This window comes from Castor canadensis, chromosome 4, assembly GCF_047511655.1.
Source record: "Castor canadensis chromosome 4, mCasCan1.hap1v2, whole genome shotgun sequence".
Lineage (NCBI taxonomy): Eukaryota > Metazoa > Chordata > Mammalia > Rodentia > Castoridae > Castor > Castor canadensis.
The window spans coordinates 91,327,616-91,350,311 of NC_133389.1; the positions used below are offsets into that span (position 1 = coordinate 91,327,616).

At 39.1% G+C, this 22,696-nt stretch overlaps 1 protein-coding gene across 9 annotated transcripts in view; it reads right to left on the reverse strand.

The window, feature by feature from the left end:
* Nucleotides 1-1,796: 1,796 nt before the first annotated feature.
* The window catches only part of Zranb3 (zinc finger RANBP2-type containing 3), a 226,460-nt gene continuing 205,560 nt past the window's right edge, over nt 1,797-22,696 (reverse strand). For 5 of the 9 annotated variants that reach the window (XM_074070641.1, XM_074070638.1, XM_074070640.1 and 2 more), the window contains 2 exons: nt 20,827-20,913; nt 1,798-2,110 (listed from right to left, as the gene is read on the reverse strand). In XM_074070641.1, the coding sequence (XP_073926742.1) occupies nt 2,036-2,110; nt 20,827-20,913 (162 nt within the window). In that variant the 3' untranslated portion in view covers nt 1,798-2,035. Of the gene's footprint in view, nt 2,111-18,242; nt 20,914-22,696 lie in introns of those variants that run through there. The other 4 variants (XM_074070642.1, XM_074070643.1, XM_074070639.1 and 1 more) reach the window with 4 other exon arrangements.

The window sequence follows — 22,696 nt, forward strand, 5'->3', positions numbered from 1 at the left end:
CCAGCCACTATTAGCTAATTTCTTAATTCAAGGTGAGGCACACCAATGAACAGGGCAGATAGGGCGTCTTCCATGATGGACTAAGGTATCTTCCACAATTGTTCTAAGCTTAAGGGGTTTTTGTTGGTTTTGTTGAGTCGGGAACCCAGGCTATTCCAAACTACTTCTGGGCTCAAGTGATGCTCCTGTCCAGCCTCATGGTCATGGAGAGGTCTAAAGGATTAAAGAAGCAAACCCCGCTGGTCTAATGGCTCAACTTCCATGAGCAACTTTTCTCCCCTCACTTAGGATTATAAAAGCATATGAAATAAAAAATGCATATCATTGTATCTCTGGAGTTATTGGTTCTTTTCTAAATAGACCCGAGAAACAATTTTGTTCAAAAAGCTCCCTCATTGTAGCCACTGTAATTATTTCTTGTAAGATTTCTCTAAAACAGGTACAGGTTCTGAGAATTCTTGCACACGAAATTGAGTGGAGTTCCAAGTGGAGAGGTTCCAAGTCCTGGGTCCAGTCCAGTTTTACCTGACTTAGGCAGCTGTCAAACCCCAAGAGATTACATGCCTACGCATAGCACAAAGTGACCCTCAGTAACTACCCCAAAGTCACACATTCTCATGTTCTCATAGTGTAAGCTAACCTGGATGGAGTTCCAGAAGGTGGAGTTCTAAACTCCCTACATACGGATGGAGCCCTGATTGTCTTCTAGCAGCCTCACCTACTTGCTGAACCCCATTCAGTTTTGGTTTTTGGTCTGACCCAGTCCAATATCCCAGGCCTATTGACAGGCCAGTCTTGTTTTTTACAACTCCCAGCTAATTTTCTGCCTGACCCAGACATCAACAGGACCAGTCCTGTTTCTGTCACAACTTCCAAACCCAGTCCAGGTCAAGACGTTGTTCTCAAACTAACTCAGTTCAAAAAGTGAATCCCAGAGAGCTTACCAATGATTCCCAGATGCAGCAAGAAAAGAGCACAATAGGCCTAGCTGGTGCCTACGCCCGGTTCCACCTGGTGCTCCTGGGGTTTTTCAAGAGTTTGGCTTCACATCCTGCTGGCCATGCCAAAACTGCTAGGAGGGGAAAGTCCCTAGGCCAATTAAGCTTAGTAGAGTTTAGGCAAAACAAAAACGACTGGTAAATCCAGCAGCTCCCACAGCAGATTCTGAGAACTCCAACAACCTGATCAGAGCACATTTATGGAAAAAGAGAGATGAGACTTGGAAGACAGAGGAATTGGCTATAGGCTAACCCATCAACCAGTCAACCAGTTACAGCTACAGGGCCTCCTGCAATCAACCACAGCTCAGTTACTATGATTAAGTCACACTGGTTTGGTCTGTGGGGCTCAACCCAAATGCAATATCTCCCATAAAATGTCATCTGCAGGGAGTGTGGACGTGTGGTGTACTCTGATGATGAAAATCAAGGGAAGTGGGACATGTAATTTGGGAGAGTGGTTCTGGTTATGAGAAGCAAAGAGGATGTACTTGAGGAGCAGGGTACAGACTTTACAGGTGAGGAGAGATACTCTATTTTTTAAAGCTAGGCAGTGGGTATATTGCTGATTTTACCATCTTTAAAAGACTGGTATATTTTTAAAACATTTTTATTAGCATATATTAGTTGTATGGGATGGGGGACTCATTTTGAGATTTACATATATATTTACAATGCATCTTAATTAGGTCCCCCTCCATCATTCTCCCTCATTCCCCTCCCCACTTCTTGGAACAATTTCAACAGGTGTCATTGTTCTATTTTCATACATGTACCATACTTGCCCTCCTTCTCCCTCTGTTTACCCTCCCCCTTCTCCAAACCGGTATATTTTTATATACTAAAGTGGGAACTAGAAGTTTCCATCACATCAGATGTGGGCTAATTTTTTTTTTTTTTGGAGACAGAGTCTCTCTATGTATCCAAAGCTGGCCTCGAACTCATGATCCTACTGCTTCAGCCTCTGGAATGCTGGGATAGGATCACACCATGAGGTCAACTTAATGACTACAGAAAGTCTGATCAGCCTGGTGTCCTCAGTCCCAGATGTCGGCTGTGAGATCCAGTTGACTTGTTGACAAGGACAATTCTGGCACTGGGACATAGTGAGACTGCAAAGAGAAGGGAGGGAGGATTAGGGAATGCAGAGACCTAGGCTCTGAGTTTCCATTTCACCAGGTACACTGTCTACCAGTTTGCACCTGAACTCCTGTCCCTCTGTTGTTCCTCTCTTTCCTCATAGGATAACAGTTTTTGGTAAGGCATGGGGAGAGGATGGGAGTTAATTAAAACTTTTGCAATGATGGAATGCATTATTGTAGCTTCACTGAATGTGTATTGCACAATACAAATACACATATGTATCAGTAAAGGAAAGCGTTTACAATTGTGAAGAGTAATTTTTAATTTTTTTTTGGAGGTACTAGGGTTTGAACTCAGGGCTTTATGCTTGCTAGTCAGGTGTTCTACTGCTTGAGCCATTCCTCCAGCCCAATGTTTAAAATATTTTTAAAATTATTTTTATTCAAAGATATTAATTGTACAAAGGGGTTTCTATAATGCATATAATATACTTTGATCAAATGTAACTCTATTACTGTTTCTTATCCAACCTCTCCCTTTTAAAAAGTTTTAACAGGTTTCATTTATTCTGTTTTCATACATACATACGAACTACTTCAGTCCTGTTCACCACCTTTACCCTCCTTCCCTCCTTCTGCCCTCCCTCCTTTATTGGTCCCACCTCAAATAGTCCTCACCACAAGTTAAGATTTACATCATTTTTTGTTTTTTTTTTAGGTATAGATTCTGCATATAAGAGAGAACACAAGTATTTGTTTTTCTTGGTCTGGCTTATTTCATTTAACATGATTTCCAGTTCCATCCATTTTCCTGCAAACCACATAATTTCATTCCTCTTTATGACTGAATAATACCCCATTGTGTACATGTATCACATTTTCTTTATCCATTCTTCAGTTGATGGGTGTCTGATTCCCTAGCTTGGCTATTGTGAATAGTGCTGCTTTAAACATGGGTGTGCAGGTGCGTCTGTCGTGTACTAATTTACATTCCCTTAGCTATATGCACAGGAGGGGTGGAGCAGGATCATATGGCAGTTCTGTTCTTAGAGGTTATTTTTTTTGGCAATACTGAGGTTTGAACTCAGGACCTATATGTACTAGGCAGGGAATCAACCACTTGAGCTATGCGCCCAGCCTTTTTTGCTTTGGTTATTTTTGAGATAGGGTCTCAAGGTGTGCCTGGGTTGGCTTGGATGATAGTGACTGATCAAACCCAGCTTCTATTGGTGAAGAAAGGGCCTCCTAAACTTTTTGCCTGGGCTCACCTCAAACTGTGATCTTCCTGATCTCTGCCTCCAGAGTAGGATTATAGGCTTGAGCCACCATTCCTAGCCCCTATTTTTAGTATTTTGAGAAACCTCCATACTGATTACCATAGTGGTAGCACTAATTTACCTACCAACAGTGTATAAGGGTTCCTCTACCCCTTTTTGCAAGTTTTTTTTTTTTTTTTTTTTTGGTGTTTGATCTCAGGGCTCTACCCTTGCAAAGCAGGCACTCTACCACTTGAGCCATACCCCCAGTTTATTTTTGTTCTGGTTATTTTGGAGATGGGGGTCTTGCAATCTATTTTCCTGCACTGGCCTTCAACCATAATCCTCCTGATCTCAGCCTCCCAAATAGCTAGGATTAAAGGCACTTGGATAGTTTTTTTTTTTTTTTTTTTGCAGTACTGGGGCTTGAACTCAGAGCCTTCACCTTGAGCCACTCCACCAGCCGTTTTGTGTGTGTGTGTGTGTGTGTGTGTGTGTGTGTGTGTGTGTGTGTGCGCGCGCGCGCGCACAAGTGCGCGCTGGGTATTTTTGAGATAGAGTCTCACAAACTATTTGCCCAGGCTGGCTTTGAGCTGTGGTCTTCATCTCTGCCTCCTGAGTAGCTAGGATTATAGGCATGAGCCACTGTTGCCAGGCTACTTGTTTTCTTAATGATAGCCATTCTGGCTAGGGTGAGATGAAATCTCAGTATCATTTTGATTTGCATTTCCTCTATGGCTAAGGATTTAAACGTTTCTTTGTGTATTTATTGGTCTTTTGTACTTCTTTTGGAACTGTCTGTAAAATCCATTTGTCCATGTGATTGTTAGTTCCTTTGGTGTTTAATTTTTGGGCTCTTTATAGATTCTGGATATTAAGCCTTTATCTGATGAATGGCTGGCAAAGATTTTCTTGCATTCTGTAGGTCGTCTCTTGATTCTGGCAATTGTTGCCTTTGATGTGCAGAAGCCTTCAATTTTGATGCAACCCTATTTGACAATACTGTCTTTTATTTCCCAAGCAATTGGAGTCCTAGTCAGAAAGATGTTTTCTTAAAGTGTTTTCTCTAAGTTTTCCTCTAGTAGTTTCAGTCTTATTACAGATACCTAATTTTCTCAACACCATTTGTTGGAAGTGGCTGTCTTTTCTCCAGTGTATGTTTTTGGCACCTTTGTCAAAAGTCAGATAGCTATTGCTGCACATGGGCTTATTTCTGGATCTCCTATTCTTTTCCATTGGTCTACCAGTCTGTTTTTGTGGCAGTACCCTGCTTTTTCCTTGTTACTATGACTCTGTAGTATAATTTGAGGTCAGGTATTGTGATACCTCCAGAATTTTGATGGGGATTGCATTGAATCTCTAAACTGCTTTTGGTAGAATAGCCACTTTCACAAGTTTGTTCTGCTGATGTATGAACATGGGAGGTCTTCCCATCTTCTAGTGTCTTCTTTAATCTCTTTCTTCAAGGCTTTATAGTGTTCATTGTAGAGATTTTTGACCTCCCTTCTTAGGTTTATAACTAGGTATTTAATTTTTTTGAGGCTATTGTAAATGGGATTGTCTTCCTGATTTCTCTCACAGCCTATTATTGGCATATAGAAAAACTATTGATTTTTTATGTTGATTTTGTATCCTGCTACTTTGCCAAAAGTGCTTATTAGATCTAAGAGGTTTTTTTTTTGTGTGGAATATTTATCATATCATCTGCAGACAGGGATAATTTGACTTCTTGATTTCTTATTATCATCCCTTTATATCTTTCTCTTACCTTACTGTTCTGGCTAAGAATTCAAGAAACATATTGAAGGAAAGTGGACACTCTTGTCTTGTTCGTAACTCTAGAGGAAGTGTTTTCAGTTTGTCCCCCTGACAGCTCTTTGAGTCTTTGGAATTCATTCAAACTTTATTCATATTCTCTTTAACTTCTTGACACTAATAATTTTTTAAAAAATTCTTCTGAGATTTCATTCACTTCACTATCACTGTTTATAACTATGGAGTTTGTGAGTTTTGAAGGAGTCATTTTGCCTTGTTTTTTCATTTATCTTTTGTTTCTGCCTTGGGATTTGTGCACCTGTAGTCTCAGTCGAAATATTATCAGTGATTTAACGGCGAGGTTGAAGTGCTACTAGGGTATGGTTCAGTAGCCAGGCATTCACCCTTGTGCTCAGGACACTGAGTCTAATCTCCACCACTGCTCAGATCAAGGAAACTGGCTGAAGTCTTTTATGAAAGGACTGGTTGCCCACTTCTGGTCTGCTGCACTACAGAAGCTTCACTTATTTGTGTACTGGGAGCTGCTGCTGGCCATAGGGAGCTTTAATAGCATGTGGAACAGGTAGTTTCCCTCTAGCGCTACTACTCTGTTCCCAGGGGCAGCATGTGTCTAAGTCTATGGGTGATACATGAATGCATGAGAGAGTTGGGGGAGCAAACACAGCTCTGAGTTCTGCACTAGCAGAAGGAAAACTGAGAGATCTAGGAATTCTGCCTGCTCGTTTCAGTGCTTAAAGACCTGGCCCAGCAGTTCACCTCTGTGAGTGTGGGGATGTGGACTTCACGTGATTTGGAGGGTCTGGACTTGGGGGGTCCCTCAGTCCTATAATAGGAAACACCTGCTAGGATGCAGTTCTTCTAAGTGGTTCTCAGTGCTTTCAGGAACCTGCCCAGGAGTTCACCTCCCTGGAGGAAGAAAGCTGTAGAAATCATGTGACTCAGTAGGCATTGGCTTGGGGCCTTTCAAGCCATATGGCAGTAAATGAAGGGTCATTTTTGAAGACTTAGTTCATTTATATGAGCCATTTAGGAAAATTACCTGTGCAAAAAAATTTGTAGTTTTAGTGTAAGACACTCCCAAGTGGCAGAGTTATAAATCCAACCCCACCTCCGTTATAGACTTATAGACTATGAGTGAAAGTGACAAGGTATCTAAAGACCACAGGCATCCTCTGTACCTCTTTCCCCACTAAGTATTTCTGAGCCTGGAGAAACACATTCCTGATGGTGTAGAAAGATAGAGGAGGCTTTTCTACAAGTAAGAAATAAATCTATATTTTGTTAAGATATTAAAAATTGTTCCCCCCAATTGTAGCTCATACTTAGTATCTTAATATGATTCATGATAGAAAAGCAGCTACATGCTTCTGCTGGTGTTTAATAGTGACCAGCAAGTTGGCTATGCAGAAGGCAGATTATAGCTAGAGCTATGGCCCATGGAAGGAAATTACCTGGTGCTGTTGCTCTCTAGACACTTCTGAGGGTCACAGGTAGGTATACAATGCAAAAAAGATTCAAGTGTTCATTACTTAATTCTCACACAGACTATTGGCTTACTTGCAGTTTTACTCTCCTTTGGAGATGTATCTGTCCTGCATGGATAACATCCAAGGGAAGTATTTATGTAAGGACTGGGACTGACCACCCTGAGAACAATTTAATGAGCCCTCCCTGCAAAACAAACAGAGAAAAATAAAACAAAAGAAACAAACCTTCCCAATGTTAGGAGGTTGGGCAGAGACTCTACCATCTGGACTATTGGCTGATTTCAGTGTCTGTGACAGTAAGATCTGCTGGCTTGGTTGGCATCAGCTTCTCAGGGACTCTTCAGCCAGGTCTTCTTCCACAGAAGGCTCATGCTTGACAGTCAGGGAGCAGCATGTTAAGTTTTCTGAACAGAGCTCTGTCCAAAAGGACAGAATGCTGCAGACCTTTCACAGCTCTCAGCTCCTACCTAGTGGGAAGGTGCTAGGCAAGGAACAAGGATCAGCTTGTTGAAATGATCCTGAAATGTAGCTTTGAGAATGTTTAATGATTTAGAGAGATGACAGGAGTATTTCCTTCTGGTTTCAAGTTGTGTTCTGGAAGGCTGCATTGTACCTCACGATTCCTCCTACCTGCGCTTGCCCACCTTCCGCATGCTATTGTGAAAATACCAGATTCTAACCAGGAACAAATGGCTGGCTCACTCATAGGGTTATGGATAGCTGAGGATTCTCTGGACTTCAGTGTATTCTCTCTCTGTCTCTCTCTCTCTCTCTCTCTCACACACACACACACACACACACACACACACACACACACACACACACAGTGCTGGGGATCAAACCCAATGCCTTGTATGTGCTAGGCAAGTACTCTACCACTGAGTTACATCCCAGCCTCTGTACCTCAATTTCTTAATTTAGTAAGAGCCTAATTCCTTTGTTATCCTCTTCCAAAATAATAGAAAATTCATAGGGTTTCCATAATTCTCCATTAGAAGAGCATCTAAGAAATTACATTCAAAACAAATCTCCTTTTGGAAGGACACCACTTAATTGGCTGAAAGATATTTATACTTGAGCTTAAAATTCTGTGGCTTGTCATAGGAAGAGAGGGAGGAGGCTAGAAATGAAATGCACCCTCATTTTTCAGAGGCACAACTGAAAGACTCCAGGAAAACATACTAAACTGTTAGGTTTGAAATTGACCATCAATTTTAAGTTTAGTAGAAACAACAGGCTAATTTCTAGTGAAAATAACCATAAAAATAAATTAACATGTGAGGGTAGAAATCATGTCAATTAAATTTAATGGTTCAAGCTGGGCACCAGTAGCTCACACCTGTAATCCTAACTACTCAGGAGGCAGAGATCAGTAGGATTGTGGTTCAAAGCCAGCCATAGGCAAATAGTATGTATGTGAGGCCCTATCTTAAAAAAAATCCAATACAACACAGGACTGGCAAAGTGGCTCAAATGATAGAACGCCTGCCTAGCATGTCTAGCAAGCATGAAGCCCTGAGTTCAAACCCAGTACCGCCAAAAAACGAAAATTAATGGTTCATTTGGTCACTGTTAATTTAGATTGGTGGAACAGCCCATTATGACTTATTAGGAATTTTACAAGACTGCATTTGTTGAGCACTAATATTGCTGTTTTGTTCTTCAACTATTCTGGCTAGTTGACTTCTTGAGACCCATGTGCTCAGGGAATGTACCTATAAAGATCTCATCTGTTAGGTACAAGGGTCTGGTCAGAATCATTGAGAGTTTGGGAGGTGGAAGCTGGGTGCTGGATGCAAAAGTTATCTATAACATAATGGGATCAGTTCCAAAACAAAGCCCCCAGTAGGCCCGGAAGCCAGCCCAATGAGACTACATTTCCTGAGGCTTACCATGCTCTGCTTGGTAAACACCCAGAACCCGTGGAGAGGAGTGTCAATCCACTGGTGCTCTGTTGGGATATTACGATGCCCCGGGTATTTCTGAATAAGATACGCAGGACGATGTCTCCATTCTTCCAGGGGCAAAATGAGGACGTGAAGCCTGCCTTCTACTTGACACAGAACTCTCGACAAAACTACAAATGAGTGAAGCATGTATTCCATTCCTTCCCATTTAGGAATTCCACCCTCTTCTACATTAATCATCCAATTTATCAGGCCCACTCATACAACCCTCACTAATCCTTCAGAGCCTTTGTGCATCTAACCTAATGAATTATTTACTTCCTGCCAGCAGAGATGAGTCCAGCCACGATGGTCCGGATGCACCATACCACAGATGTATGAGAGGCAAATTCTTGAATGGCAGGGACCATGTTTTATTTACACTGTTCTTCAATTCAGCAAAATCTTACACTAGATGAACATGTGGATGAATCAATACAAAAATGTATTCACTACTTTTGTTCTATTATGAAATATTTCAGATTTCCAAATATATTCATGTTGGAAGGTACTAAAGAATGCTAATGATACTGTGACTTGAAAGGGAGCTTCAGAACATTTCTGTATCTTTAAAGTTTGTGGCCCCTCCTTGATCACATACCCCTTCCTCTATCCCAAAACATGTAACCACTCTCAGTTTTCTGTTAAACAGTGCCTTGCTTCTCTTTATACCATATAGGAATGAATTCCTAAAGAATATATTATCAAGCTTTGCATGTTTGTAGCCTTCATATAAAGGAAATCATAGTGTACACATTCTTCTTGATTTACTTGTATTTTTTATTTGTGATAGCACCCACTTTGACGGATGTAACCTAATGAGAGTAACTTTCAGCTGTATTTTATTGTGCAACTTTATCTAATGTATCCATTCTTGTGTTAAGGTCATTGGGTTGTCCAGATTTGTGCTACTACAACTGTGCTCTGTGAACATTTGGGACATGACTCCTCATTCATAAACACACACAGTCTCTCTAGTGTGTATTTAGTGAATTATATGTATCTTCAATTTTATGTAATAATGTCCAAGGGTCTTCCAAAGCAGATGAACTCGCTTTTATAATCCCACTAGTTCTGGATGAGAGTTCCTTTTACTCTATATCCTTGTTAGCGCTTACCTCTTGGTATTCACAGATTATTTTATTTATTTATTTATTTATTTAGCAGTACTGGGGTTTGAATTTAGGGCCTACACCTCAAGTCACTCCACCAGCCATTTTTTTTTTGCGTGTGATTTTTTTTTCTTTTTCTGAGATAGGGTCTCATGACCTATTTGCCTAGGCTGGCATCAAACTGCAATCTTTCTGATTTCTGCTTCCTAAGTAGCTAGGATTACAGGCATAAGCCACTAGTGCCTGCCTTTTGATTTCCTCAATCAACTCTGTTAAAAACATTTTTCTGCACCAGGTGTGGTGGTGCACTCATGGTTCCAGCTACTGAGGAGGTGGTAGTAGGAGGATCAGAGTCTGAGGCTGGCCCAAACAACAGCAAAGTTAGTGCGAGACCCTATCTGAAAAACAAATTGAAGGCAAAAAGACTGTGACAAGGCTCAAGTGCTTACCTAGCAAGTATGAAGCCCTAAGTTCAATCTCCATTACCATGAAGAATAAAACAAAATAAAACAACTTTCCTTGAAGTGGTTGGCATTCTAGTGCATGGCTGTTTGCAGGATGGATCCTCACAAACAAAGCAGAACTCTGAGGGCTGGAAAATGAAGCTGCAGCCAGCAATGTTTTATCAGAAGCACAGTACAGGCTCCTTGCTGCACTGAGTGTGAAGTGTTGCTACTTTCAGAACACAAGTCAAGGACCACATGACTGTGCCCATTCCCACCCCTGCAGGAGTATTGTTTTGCCTGAGGACAGAACTCCTCCATATGGTGAAGGGTAGTCTCCAAGAGGTGTGGAGGCATTCCCTGTGAGTAAATTTAATGGCCTGCATGCCTTGCGTGGGAAGGGTCCAATCTAATCCAGGAAACATTTTGCAAAAGGAAGGAACAGAAAGCCATTAAGTGAAAAGAATCCATCCAAACCTTCCCTCACAAAGCACCTTCTTAGAGGAGTGTAGTTACAGCACTGCCACATGACCTCTAAGCACTCAGAATGTGGTTACTGAGACTCAGGAACTAGACCTTACATTTTGTTAAACTTTAGTTAATCTAGAAATCAAACCAATGTAAATATCTTTCTGTTAAACATATTATTGTTTTGACAATAGTGCATTTCACCTTAACCACTGGAAATTTAGCACCTTGCATTGAGATGTTCGCTAAGCATAAAATACGTATTTTTGAAGGCTTAATTTAAGTCATTAATTTTATACTGATTACATGTTATAATCATATTTTGGATACAAGTGTGTTAAATAAAATATTTTCTTAAAATATTTGTTTCTTTTTTACTTTTGTAAACAGCTGCTAGAAAATCTAAAATTACATATATGGTAATTTTTTTCTACTAGGCAAGAAAAGTAATGTAGGCAGCGCCAGCAATCTATCTCCCTACCAAGGCAACTGTACTGAGAGACTCTGTCTGATAAATCTATTTTTGGAACTCTAGAGTCTATTCAAGGCTCCCAGTTGCCAACAGAAGATGTGGACAGTAAATTATTGTCCATTTGAGATAATTTCAGCCCTTAGTGCAGTAATGGCTACACCCACTTCAGTCGATGGCAGAGATATGTACATGTACCTCGAGCAGCTTGCCTGCAGCTTGTGGGAGTCAGGGCAGTCAATAAAGACCCTGTCCTTCAAATATCAGGAATCTGTGGGCTGAATGCTGACTGCTGCTTCTGGTCATGAATATGCAGACACAGAGATAGGTCATTGGTGCTGCAACCCCACTACCTGGGGATTTAAAAACCCAGCGCCCAGCCCTCCTTCCTTCTTTCACCATCTTGTCCTTTGTGGGAGCACAGTTAAGGACTAGAAGCATTTGAAATCATCCATTCAGGGTGGGGATGCAGCTCAGTGGTAGAGTGCTTGTCCAGTATGTGTGAGGCCCTGGGTTTAATCTCCAGCACTAAAAAAAACAAACAAAAAAAGTAATCTTTTTTTTTAAGATTTTGTCCATATATGGAATTACTAGGAAATGGTATGCATTTTGGGAAGACTTTTGATACCTATTACCCAAATGATCTTTTTTGTTTTCTTTTATTCATATGTGCATACAATGTTTGGGTCATTTCTCTCCCCTTCCCCCCGCCCCCTCCCTTACCTACCCCGCCCCCTTTTCTCTCCCCGCTACCCCCTCGCTAAAAAAAGGTAATCTTATCAGGTGAAATTTAGAAAGTTACTTCCTATGTCCAGGGAAAATTTCAGGTTCAAAAGCAAAAGAAAAAGGCCTGAGAAGACCTTAAGGTTATACCTCAGGTTGATCCCTCTCAAGTCATCCTACAACACCAAACAAAAACAAACATGACCTCCAGCAAACCCTGGAGCAGGGGAGAATCTGATTTCCAGAGATAGCAAAGTATAAGATTTAAACGTCAACTTTTCAACAGCAACAAATCACAAGGCATACAAAGAAATAGGAAAGTATGCTAATTTAAAGGAAAAATTAAATCAACATAAGTCATCCTTGAGAAACACCAAATGGTGAATTTACTAGACAAAGACTATATAGCAACTTTCTTAAAGATGCTCAAAGAAAAAGGAAGACATGGACAAAGTTAAGAAAATAATGAACATGGCAGTATAAATAAAGGGATAAAAAAAACATAAAAAGGAACCAGAAAGAAACTCTGGAGCAAAAAATATAATAATGGCAATGAAAATGTCACAGAGAAGTTCAAAAGGAAGAAGAAAGAATCAGCAAACATAAAGAAAGAACAACTGAAATGGTCAATTAAGGAACAAGAAAAGTACTGAAAAACGTGAATAGCCCCTAAAGGGACATAAAGGAGATACCAGAAAGCAGACCAACATAGCTTATGGGGAGGTCACAAAAGAAGAACAGAGATTATTTGAAGAATAATGGCAGAAAAGATCCCAAGTGTGATGCAAGACATGAATATAAACATCCAAGAAGCTCAATAAACTCTTAAGTAGAATAGCTCAGAAACCAACTGCTGAAAGATAAAGAGTGAATGTGGAATCAGCAAGATGGAGGTGACTCTGCACATCAATGACTGCCCAATAAGATTATGAGCACACTTACCAGAAATCTTGGAGGCCACTGGAAGTTGGTTGATAAATTCAAGAATAAAAAGTTGCCAACCAAAAAACTCCTGTATCTGGCAAAAATGTGCATCAAAATGAGGAAAAAATTAAGACACTCACAGATAAACAAAAGCTGAGGGAGCTCATTAACACTAGACTGCATCTGCAACAAATGCTAAAAGGAGTCTTGCAGGTTGAAATGAAAAGACATAAGGCCTGGCAAGTGGTAGAGTGCCTGCCTTGCAAGTGTGAAGCAAACCCCAGTATGACCAAAAGAAAAAATAAAAAGGAAGAAGGACATAAGACAGGAGCGCAAAGCCATATGAAGAAAAATAAATATCTCTGAAGAGACAAATACACAAATAATTATAAGGCTAACATTACTGCATTTTTTATTTTAACTCTACTTTTTGATTTAAGAGACCAGTGCAATAAAAAACCATAATTATTAACCTATAATTTTGGATACACAATGCATAAAGATGTAATTTTGTGATATCAATAACCTAAAAGAATTGGGGATGGAGTGGGATAGGAGTAAAGTTTTTATATGCTATGAAAGCTAAAGTGGTATAAATTCAAAGTAGAGTGTTAAATAAAGAAAATAGCTAGAGTACATACACAAAAGAAATATAAAGGCAATTAAAGCATTTCATTACAAAAATCCTCAAATAAACCCAGAAAGCAACAGCAATGCAAGGAATAAGGGAGAAAAGGCTTTTAAGGCATATAGAAAACAAATAGAAAAATGCAAAAGTCCTTTTTTATTAGTAATTACTTTAAATGTAAATAGATAAAATTACTCCTATCAAAAGACTGAGATTAGCAGAATAGATTTCTTAAAAAGATCATATCATACTAGAGCTTCTCTTCAGATTGAAAGACACAGATGGATCAAAATGAAATCATAGAAAAGGGTATACAAAGCAAATAGTAACCCAAAATAATCTTGAAAAGAAGATGGAGTCCTCACATATCCTGGTTTCAAAATTTATTACAAAGTGACAGCAATCAAAACAGCCTAATCCTGTCATAAAGACAGATATACAGAACACTGGAATAAAATAGAGAGCTCAGAAATAGATCTTGCTTATACAGTCAAATGATTTTCAACAAGAGTGACAAGACCATTCAGTGGGGGGAAGGACAGTCTTTCCAACAAATAGTGCTGGGAAAACTAGATATGCACATGTAAAAAAAAATGAATTACCTAACATCATATACAAAAATTAACATGAAAAGGGATCAAAGATCTCAGGATAAGAGCTAAAATTGTAATACTCTTAGAAGAAAACACTGGTGAAAGCTTGATGACATTTGCATCTGTTTTCCCCTTCTTCTTCTTCTTTGCAAAAAAACCCAACAAACAAAAGCAAAGAACTCAATTAAAAAAATGGACAACTTTAATAAATATTTATCCAAGGATGATCTACCAAATGTCACCAAGCATATGAAATGATGTTCTGCATCACTAATCATTAGGGAAATGCAAATCAAAACCACTTTGTGATACTACAACCATTAGGATGGCTATAATATTTTTTTAAAAGTCAGTCCCTCTATTACTTTTTCTTATTACTGTCTTAGGGAGAGAATTTGACCAAAGTACACTATATGCATGTATGGAAATATCAAGAACCCCCTTAGTACAATTAATATATGCTAACAATTTTTTTTGTGTGTGGTACTGGGCCTTCACCTTGAGCCACTCTACCAGCTCTATTTTTTTGAGATAGGGTCTCTCCAACTATTTGCCTGGACTGGCTTCGAACCATGATCCTCCTGATCTTTGCCTCCTGAGTAGCTAGGATTACAGGTGTGAGACACTGGCACCCGGCACTACTAACAATTTTTTTTTTAAAGTCAGGTTCAGTGGTGCATTTCTGTAGTACCAACTACTCAAGAGGATGAGGTGAGAGAATATCTTGAGTGTGCAAATTTAAGACCATCCTGGGCATAATAGCAAAGGCAAACAAACAAAACATCCATAAAACTGTTAGTGAGAAAGTGGAAAAGCTAGAGCCTTTATGCATTACTTGTGGGAACTTAAAATTCTATAGCCATTCTAGAAAACAGTTCAAAATATTGAAAATAGTGGGTGAAGGTCAACTGGCAGCCTATCTGCCTAGCAAGAGTGAGGTCCTTAGTTCAAATCCCAGTACTACCAGAAAAAAATAAAATTAAACACAGAATTAGCATTCATTCTAGGAATTTCACTTCTGGGATCCACAACTGAAAGCAGGGTCTCAAAAAGATATTTTACACACATGTTAATAGCAGCATTATTCACAACAGCAGAAAGGTGGGAACAACCCAAGTGTTTATGGAGAGAAAAATGGAAAAACAAAATGTGGTAATACATATGATGGAATATTATTCAGCCTAAAAAAGGGAAAATACTTTTCCTTTGTTTTTTTGGGGCAGTACTGGCTGTTCTACTGCTTGAGCCACTCCATCAGCCCATGGAAGAAAATTCTGATACATGCTACTGTTAGGAGCTAGCTTGACCTTAACTCACACGGCATCACATTGGTCTTTCCTGGTATCACCACAACACAGATGAGCGCTGAGGCCACTATGATAAGTGAAATAAACCAGACACAAAAAGACAAATATTCATTGCTATGTGATTCCATAGAGTAGTCAAATACATAATGACAGAAGGCAGAATGGTAATTACCAAGGATCAGAAGATGGCGGAATGAGAGGTTATTAATTGATGGGTAGAGATTAAATACGGGGTGATGAAAAAAGTTCTGGAGATGAACAGTGGTGATGATTACACACAATGTCAGTGCACTTAATGTCAATAAACTGTTCTTTTGTTGTTGTTTGTTTGTTTTACATTTTTTGGTGGTACCAGGGTTTGAACTCAGGGCATTGTACTTGCTAGGCAGGTACTTATACCACTTGAGCCATGCCCCAATCCTTTTTGCTTTAGGTATTTTCCAAATAGGATCTCACATTTATGCTCAGGCCAGCCTGGACAGCAATCTTCCTATTTTTTTCTTCTGTGCATGTAGCTGAGATGACAGGTAGAGGCCACCATGCCAAGCTTTTATTGGTTGAGATGGGGTCTCATGAAATTTTTCCTGGGCAGGCCTCAAAATGTGATCCTCTTGATCTGTGCCTCATGAATAACAAGGATTACAGGGGCGAGCCACCATGCCTGGTTTGAACTGTACTCTTAAAAATGATTACAATGGGACCAAAGCAAAAAGGGCTGGGGGAGTGGCTCAAGTGTTAACACCTGCCTAGCAAACACAAGGCTCTGAGTTCAAACCCCAGTACCATCAAAAAGAAAAAAAAATGGCTTAAATGTTACATTTTATCTATATGTTTTTGCTACAATAAAAAATATCTATGTGGCTTAGATTATGTTTCTGTTGGATGGCACTGGTTTAGAAACTTAACATGTTTTGTATTTAATTACAATTAGACATAATTCACAAATAACCTTAAAAAGAACTGTGGCAAGATTTATTTGAACAAAACCAGGTGCTTGACCTCTAGTTATCAACTGGTTTGAAACCACACTGTAATACAACACACCAACGCAGAAAGTCGTTCTTATGTGGGGAAGCAAGTGGGTCTCAGAAAAGCACGTTATGCTGGACAAAGGGTAGGCACTGATGTCAGGATGGAAGATGCAATCTAATGTCCAGAAGGAATTTAAGAAATTAGTGAACACATATCCAGGGTCCAGTGACAGAGATTTGAGCAACGGAGATAGTTTTTTGTGGTGCTAATGTAAGAAAGATGGCATACATTGATGAAATACAAAATGTATATCCTCACACTTGAAAAGGAAACTTTTGGTCTCTATGCCCCCTTACTTCGATGAAGGAGGCTGAATAACTTATACCACTGGTAAATTTAGGGGAAAGCATGAAGGATGAAACACCTGTCCCTTCTCTTTCTAATCAAACCTGTCTACAGAACAGATCACTTTTATGGGCTGAGAACGAAGGCCCTGAATGAGACCCAGGGATCCTTCTTCCATTGTCCCCCGTATGAACCCAAGTGGCTGTGAGGCTGAGTTTCAATGCCTCCTGTGCCTTCTGCAAGGTGGCTGCTCCATGGTCCCAACTGGATATGGGGACCTTAAATATTAGTTTTCCTGCAGCTGCCAATTTGTGCCATGATTTCAATTTTATTTCTTAACCTCAAAACTGACATTTTGAATCCCACCTGATTGTTGTGTCTCATTTCTCAATTCATTCGAGTGTGCAGAGACAGGCAGTTGTAATTACCCTCCCTACACCTACTAATAGCAGTTTTCAAAATAAGAACAAGAATAACAATAGCACAGTAGTGTATCACATATGCCTTTAAAAATTTAATTTGATGAACACCAAGGTGCTCTATAAGGGAATATGGTATAGAAAGAAGATAAGACATTTTACAGGACTGCACAGGTGGCTCCAGAGCTTTAGAACAGTAATGTGGAGTTACAACCAAAAAGACAGAGCTGAATGTGTGGCATTTGTGCATAAACTATACATGCCAAGTACTTGCTAGGTTCAGGTACTATGGTAGAGCTGTCTTTAGCTCATTTTGTAGGTAAAGTCAAAATTATGCTGGGAGCTTTGTTCTTGTTTTTTTTTGCAGTACTGGGGTTTGAACTCAGGGCTGCCTTCTTACTAGGCAGGTGGCCACTTGAGCCACACTCCCAGCTGGGATCTTTGCTAAACAGACTTTAGCTTTTGCTATGGTTTGAATGCTGAACATTCCCCAAAGATGCATATATCACAAGCTTGGTCTCCAGAATGAGAAGTTGTGGAACCTGTGGTAGCTTGGGTCTTGTGGAAGCTCCTTAAGTCACTGGAAGTATACCCTCTAAAGGGATTGTGGGACTCCAGCCCCTTCTTTCTCTGTTTTATGGCTGATGGGTGAGTAGTTTTGCTCCATCATAAGCTCTTGCCATGATGTGCTGTCTTGAATAGGCTTGAAAGCAATGGAGCCAATCAACTAGAACATCCAAAACTGTGTGCCCAAACCCCTTTTCTGTTTATAAGTTCATTACCTCAAGTATTTAGTAACAGAAAGCTGACTAACACAGCTATCATTTTGCTATAGGTGTTTGGAGGATCTGCAATCTAATGACGAAATCTGCTTATAGGGTAGGAATGTTAGAGCAGAGAGACTGTGAAACGTGAACACTTTAGCAAGTGCAGAATAATATTTTTAAGGCATCCCAAAGGCCAGTTTCCAGAAAATAGTATTAAGCTACTACTAGAAAGACTGGAGTCAGGAATTTGAGAGAGCTAGGAGAGAAATTTTTGAGGCACAGAGGCAGGTGGCTGGAACCCAGAATGCAGTTTTGGCAATGGTGACTATCAAGAGGAGGTAAGAGTATGCCAGGATGGCAGAACATTCTTATCAAAAGAAAGCAACTGACAGCCTTGAGGTGAAATGGGACATTTTCTGGTAAGTAGAAACTCAGATTGATTCACAGACTACAAGCTTACAATTTTCCAGTTCAAAAGAATAAAAGGTGGAACAAGACAGGTGAATAATATGCAACAGAAAATGAGGTATTATTTTCACAATTTATTTTTGATGTTTCAGTTCCATGCTTCTGTACCTAGTAAGTAAAAGAAATCTATTTTGCTCTCAAGAGGGTTGACTTCTTTGACGTATGATTTAAAGTGCTTCATACTTTTACTTCTAAAGAAATTATATTTTAAATGTTTCACTCAAGGTTCTAAAGAAGAGAGCCAATTCATTAGCAACTTGTGTGGGCAGAAAATCCTTTCCCATCCATAGCTAAGAAAGTGTAGGAGGGTATTCATTTGTCACAGGAAAATCTTCCCAAGAAATGTACATTAGGCTGTGATTAACTCTGAGCGTGAGCTTCTTTAAGAACTCCCTATGAATTCCTTCCTGGTTTTGTGGCTGGTAAAAACAACTTTATCAGTTATTAAAGTGTTTCTGGGGTCAATGTCCCTCAGTAATGGGAACAGGAAGGCAGGCCCGCCTGACAGTGGGAGTGAGGGTTTGGGTGCATGAGCTCTCTTTACTCAAACCCCCCCAGTCCAAAGCACCCCCAAATTGGCTGTGCTCCTGACACAGATGGGGACCCAGCCAGGTTTCTCAGCATAGGCATGGTCTCACGTAGTTCCACATTACAAAGTAGTTCATTCCCAAGTTCCATTCCCTGTGTCCAGAGCCTTTTGTCTGAATGTTTTTAGAGCATGTTCCATCCTTCTTCAGAGTCCCTGTAACCCCTGTGTGCCTTACTTCGTCTTTGTCTCCTAGGGGTGCTCTGCACTTCTTTCTGCATACAAGTACACTGCTTGTCCCAATCCTTTCTGCATCCCTCTGTCAGATCATCCCATTTGTAATCCAGAGGACAGCTTCTCCTTCTGACTAGGAGGATAAAAGAACAGCTTCTGTAAGATGTCCTTGAGGTTTTGGCTATTAGCCCAATCTCTATCCTTATTTTCAGTCTTCAAACCCTTTATCTCAATGTGCCCCACACTTAAAGTACATCAAATCAGGGAAAGGCAGAGCATCTCTGAGATAGAAGGGATGGAGATGAGCCAGTAACATCCTGTGTGGCAAATGCTTGCTCTTCCTGACAACATTTTTAATTGGTCAGAATTTTGAAACCTGGCATAGAGAGAAAACCATCTCATGGATCATTTTACCTCCAATCATCATACAATCTTACATCTGGGAACTTTCTTCTTAGTGTGATCTATAGAGCAGTGCGACTCATGTGTAACTGACCTAGATTAAACTCTTGCTTGCAAATACCCCATGCTGGAGGAAAGGCAGTGTGTCAGGCTTTGGGCTTCTCTACTCTCAACTGTGATGAATCCTAGGTTACAATGGAAATGAGGCAGAAAACTGCAAAAAGCTTCCCCAGCAAAGCAGGAAAGAGGCTAAAGAAAATCCAGCTTCATTAATAAAAGAAACAGCACAATCTGAACTCACACAATGAAATAGTTACAAACTTAATAACTCTGGAAGGAATATTCAGTTTTGTATAATCTTTCTAAAACTAAGTTGTAAATTGCTAGTGACTAATTAAACTCCAAAAATGCTCAGACTAAGGAGGTTTACAACCAAATGGCATTTACAAACAGGTAAACGTGGGAATGTAATTCTTCCTTGGATCTATACTTTTTGTAGTTCTGATTCTGCTCTTACCATCCTGACATGCGATAGGATAAAGCTCTTGGTTTATTTCTTTATGAATTTTTAAAAATGTAATTATATTTTAATATCAACATATTTTAATATGCATATAACCATCTGATTATGATTTTCTATAGTCTTTTATCATCTCTCTTTTTCAAAGAGATACCAGAAACTTTTAATAAAGTAGGATTTAAAAACAGAAAATGAGAACCAGAAGACAAATAGTGTTTTGACAATAAGCTTAGTTTTGTACATTAAAAACAAAAACAGAAGTAAAAAAGAAAAGCCCTAAAAATTGAGGCTCATGTGGCATTTACATTTTATGTTTTAAGTTAATAGTTTTCATAATTTCCCAGAACACCCAAATTGCCCACAAAGACCAAAGGAACAATTAGCTTACATTCAAAAGTATTTTTTTCAATACAGATTACTGGCTGAGAAATAAAGCAGAAAAGTTAACACCTAAAAAACGTACCTCAAGCCTATCTTGATGGCATTTAATAAATAAATCTCTTATACACTAAGCAGGCTGGTCATGCTATGCCTTAGAATTCCTGAATAATGGTGATTTGCCTCTGAAATTTTCCTTATTGTTTTGCAATGTTCTATTTATAACTGCAACAGCCCAGGACAAGCAGTAATCCAGAAGCATTTCTCAGGTAATGAAAAATATTTTTCAAATACTATCTATTCATAATACAGTGATTAAAGCATACTAGGGGGACATGAAAGCTTAACAAAATCTTGCTGAAACATAATTGAGAGTCCACAGGAAATCAATGACTACAGAAAAATTTAGTATTACACCTCAGTTTCTGTTAAGTACTTTAAAAAAAAGTATTTAACACTCAAAGAACTTGTATAAAGCCACAATTTGATTTATGTTCTAAAAATTTTCATTCTTAAAATATTAGACAAACAGGGAAAAATGTGCATTAAATTCTTCCATTCATGTACTTTTCTACTTTTTTACCAAAAATCGTGTGATGTCTGATCCATGCTTTGATGCTAGAGATTTTTTTCTCTCCTGGCTTCTGTCCTTGGCTTGTCTGGCAGTTCTCTAAAAGTTAAAAAATATGCATTGTAAATGTTAGGAAAAAAGCATTGGCTACAGGAGCACAGACATATCTGTAATCTGGAAAAATCAACATTGTTTCTACACCCAGTGCATGACCAACAGGGGGTGCTGCAGACCATAAGACATAGTACCCTGGCAGCTCTAGGACTCAATTTGGAGGAAAAAATAACTACTGGGTATGACTTGCTACTCATGAAGACAATACTTCATTTAAGACTAGGGGAGGACATGATTCTCCTTATGCAGGCAGGTGAATGTAAGACATCTTGGGATTTGGATGGAAAGCATACCCATTTCCTATTCTCTGGGTCTAGAAGCCATTCCCAACCCAACAGATAATCCAATGTAGGAAAAAACAACAAAACAAAACTGAGCTAAACCAGAACTGGGTATGTCTGCTAATTCCACAAATAAATTTTCCCATGAGACTGAAAAAATACAGGAATGACTACATTTTCTTTGGCTATTTCTACATTTTCTTACAGGTCTTGAGTTTGCTAACAATTTTACATAGGAGAAATCAGACGACATTTTTTCCAGTTGAAGTCTATGTGTGTGTGAAGAGGCCCAGGGGGAAAAGGTGAAGAGAGAAAATGTAAAACTAAAAGCATAACCAAAATAATCTCATTTAAATAGAAATTATGTTTGTGAAAAAAATAGCAGAATCTAAAATATTAAAAGAAGGGTAAGAAAAGGCTCATACATTATGGACATTGGCAAAGGATGTGAGCAGTTCTCAAAAGTATAAATACAATTGATTAGAATTGTTTATAAACATTAATATCTTTAGATGCAGTTAAATGGGACACTCCTTTCATTGCTAGGCTTGGGGAAGCATAAATGAATAAAATCTTGTGGAAAGCAGTTTGGTAATAAATTTCTATGCTGTCAAAAATATCCAAATACTTTGATTCAGTAATTTTTGTATCTGAGAATCTATCTTAAAGAATGACATCAAAGCACAGAAAACAACATTGTTCACAAGAAAATGTGCTGGGTGGCATGAACAATTTAAATATTCATCAGTATGGGAAAGCTAAGAAAATGAAAAGAATATGATGCAAACATTTTAGATGACACACATTGTGAATGATTGGGGAACATACTTATATCTTTTCATAAGTGGAATAAAAAGATTGGATACAAAATTGCAATCATTGAATATATGATTTCTTAAATAATTTTTTTCTTTTTTGGGGCAGTCCTTGGGTTTGAACTCAGGGCCTCCTGCTTGCTAGGAAGGTGCTCTACAGCTTGAGCCATACCCCTAGCCCCCAGCTGCTTTCTAAGATTATCTCAACATGTAGATCCTACTACCTTTTGCTAGGCTATGTTTTAAACATTCATACTGATAGACATTACTACATGATTTTTTCCCTTTCATTTTAAGCAATATGTAACTGTTCAAAGGTGTACTAAGGTTAATAGGTTTCATACTAAGTCAGTAGTATAATCTGTGTATGTTAAGCTGAGTTTATCCTAGAGACAATTTATGAATTTTCTCAGCTATTTGAAGATGTCCTTAGCCATATGCGAACATACGACACTGCCCCAATTTACAAAACTTCCAGTTTTAGGGTCTCTTTAAAACCGTATAATACGTAAGTTTCATTCATGTTTTTCTAGTTGGTGGAGACATGTCTTAAGTACTAGAATGAATAAGAAGGGAAAGCTTCTTCTGCATCTATTGACTTAAGGACTTATACAGGCCTTGAGAGGAAAGGCAAGTGCACCTCAGATCCCAGACAAGGGTACAGACTCAGCC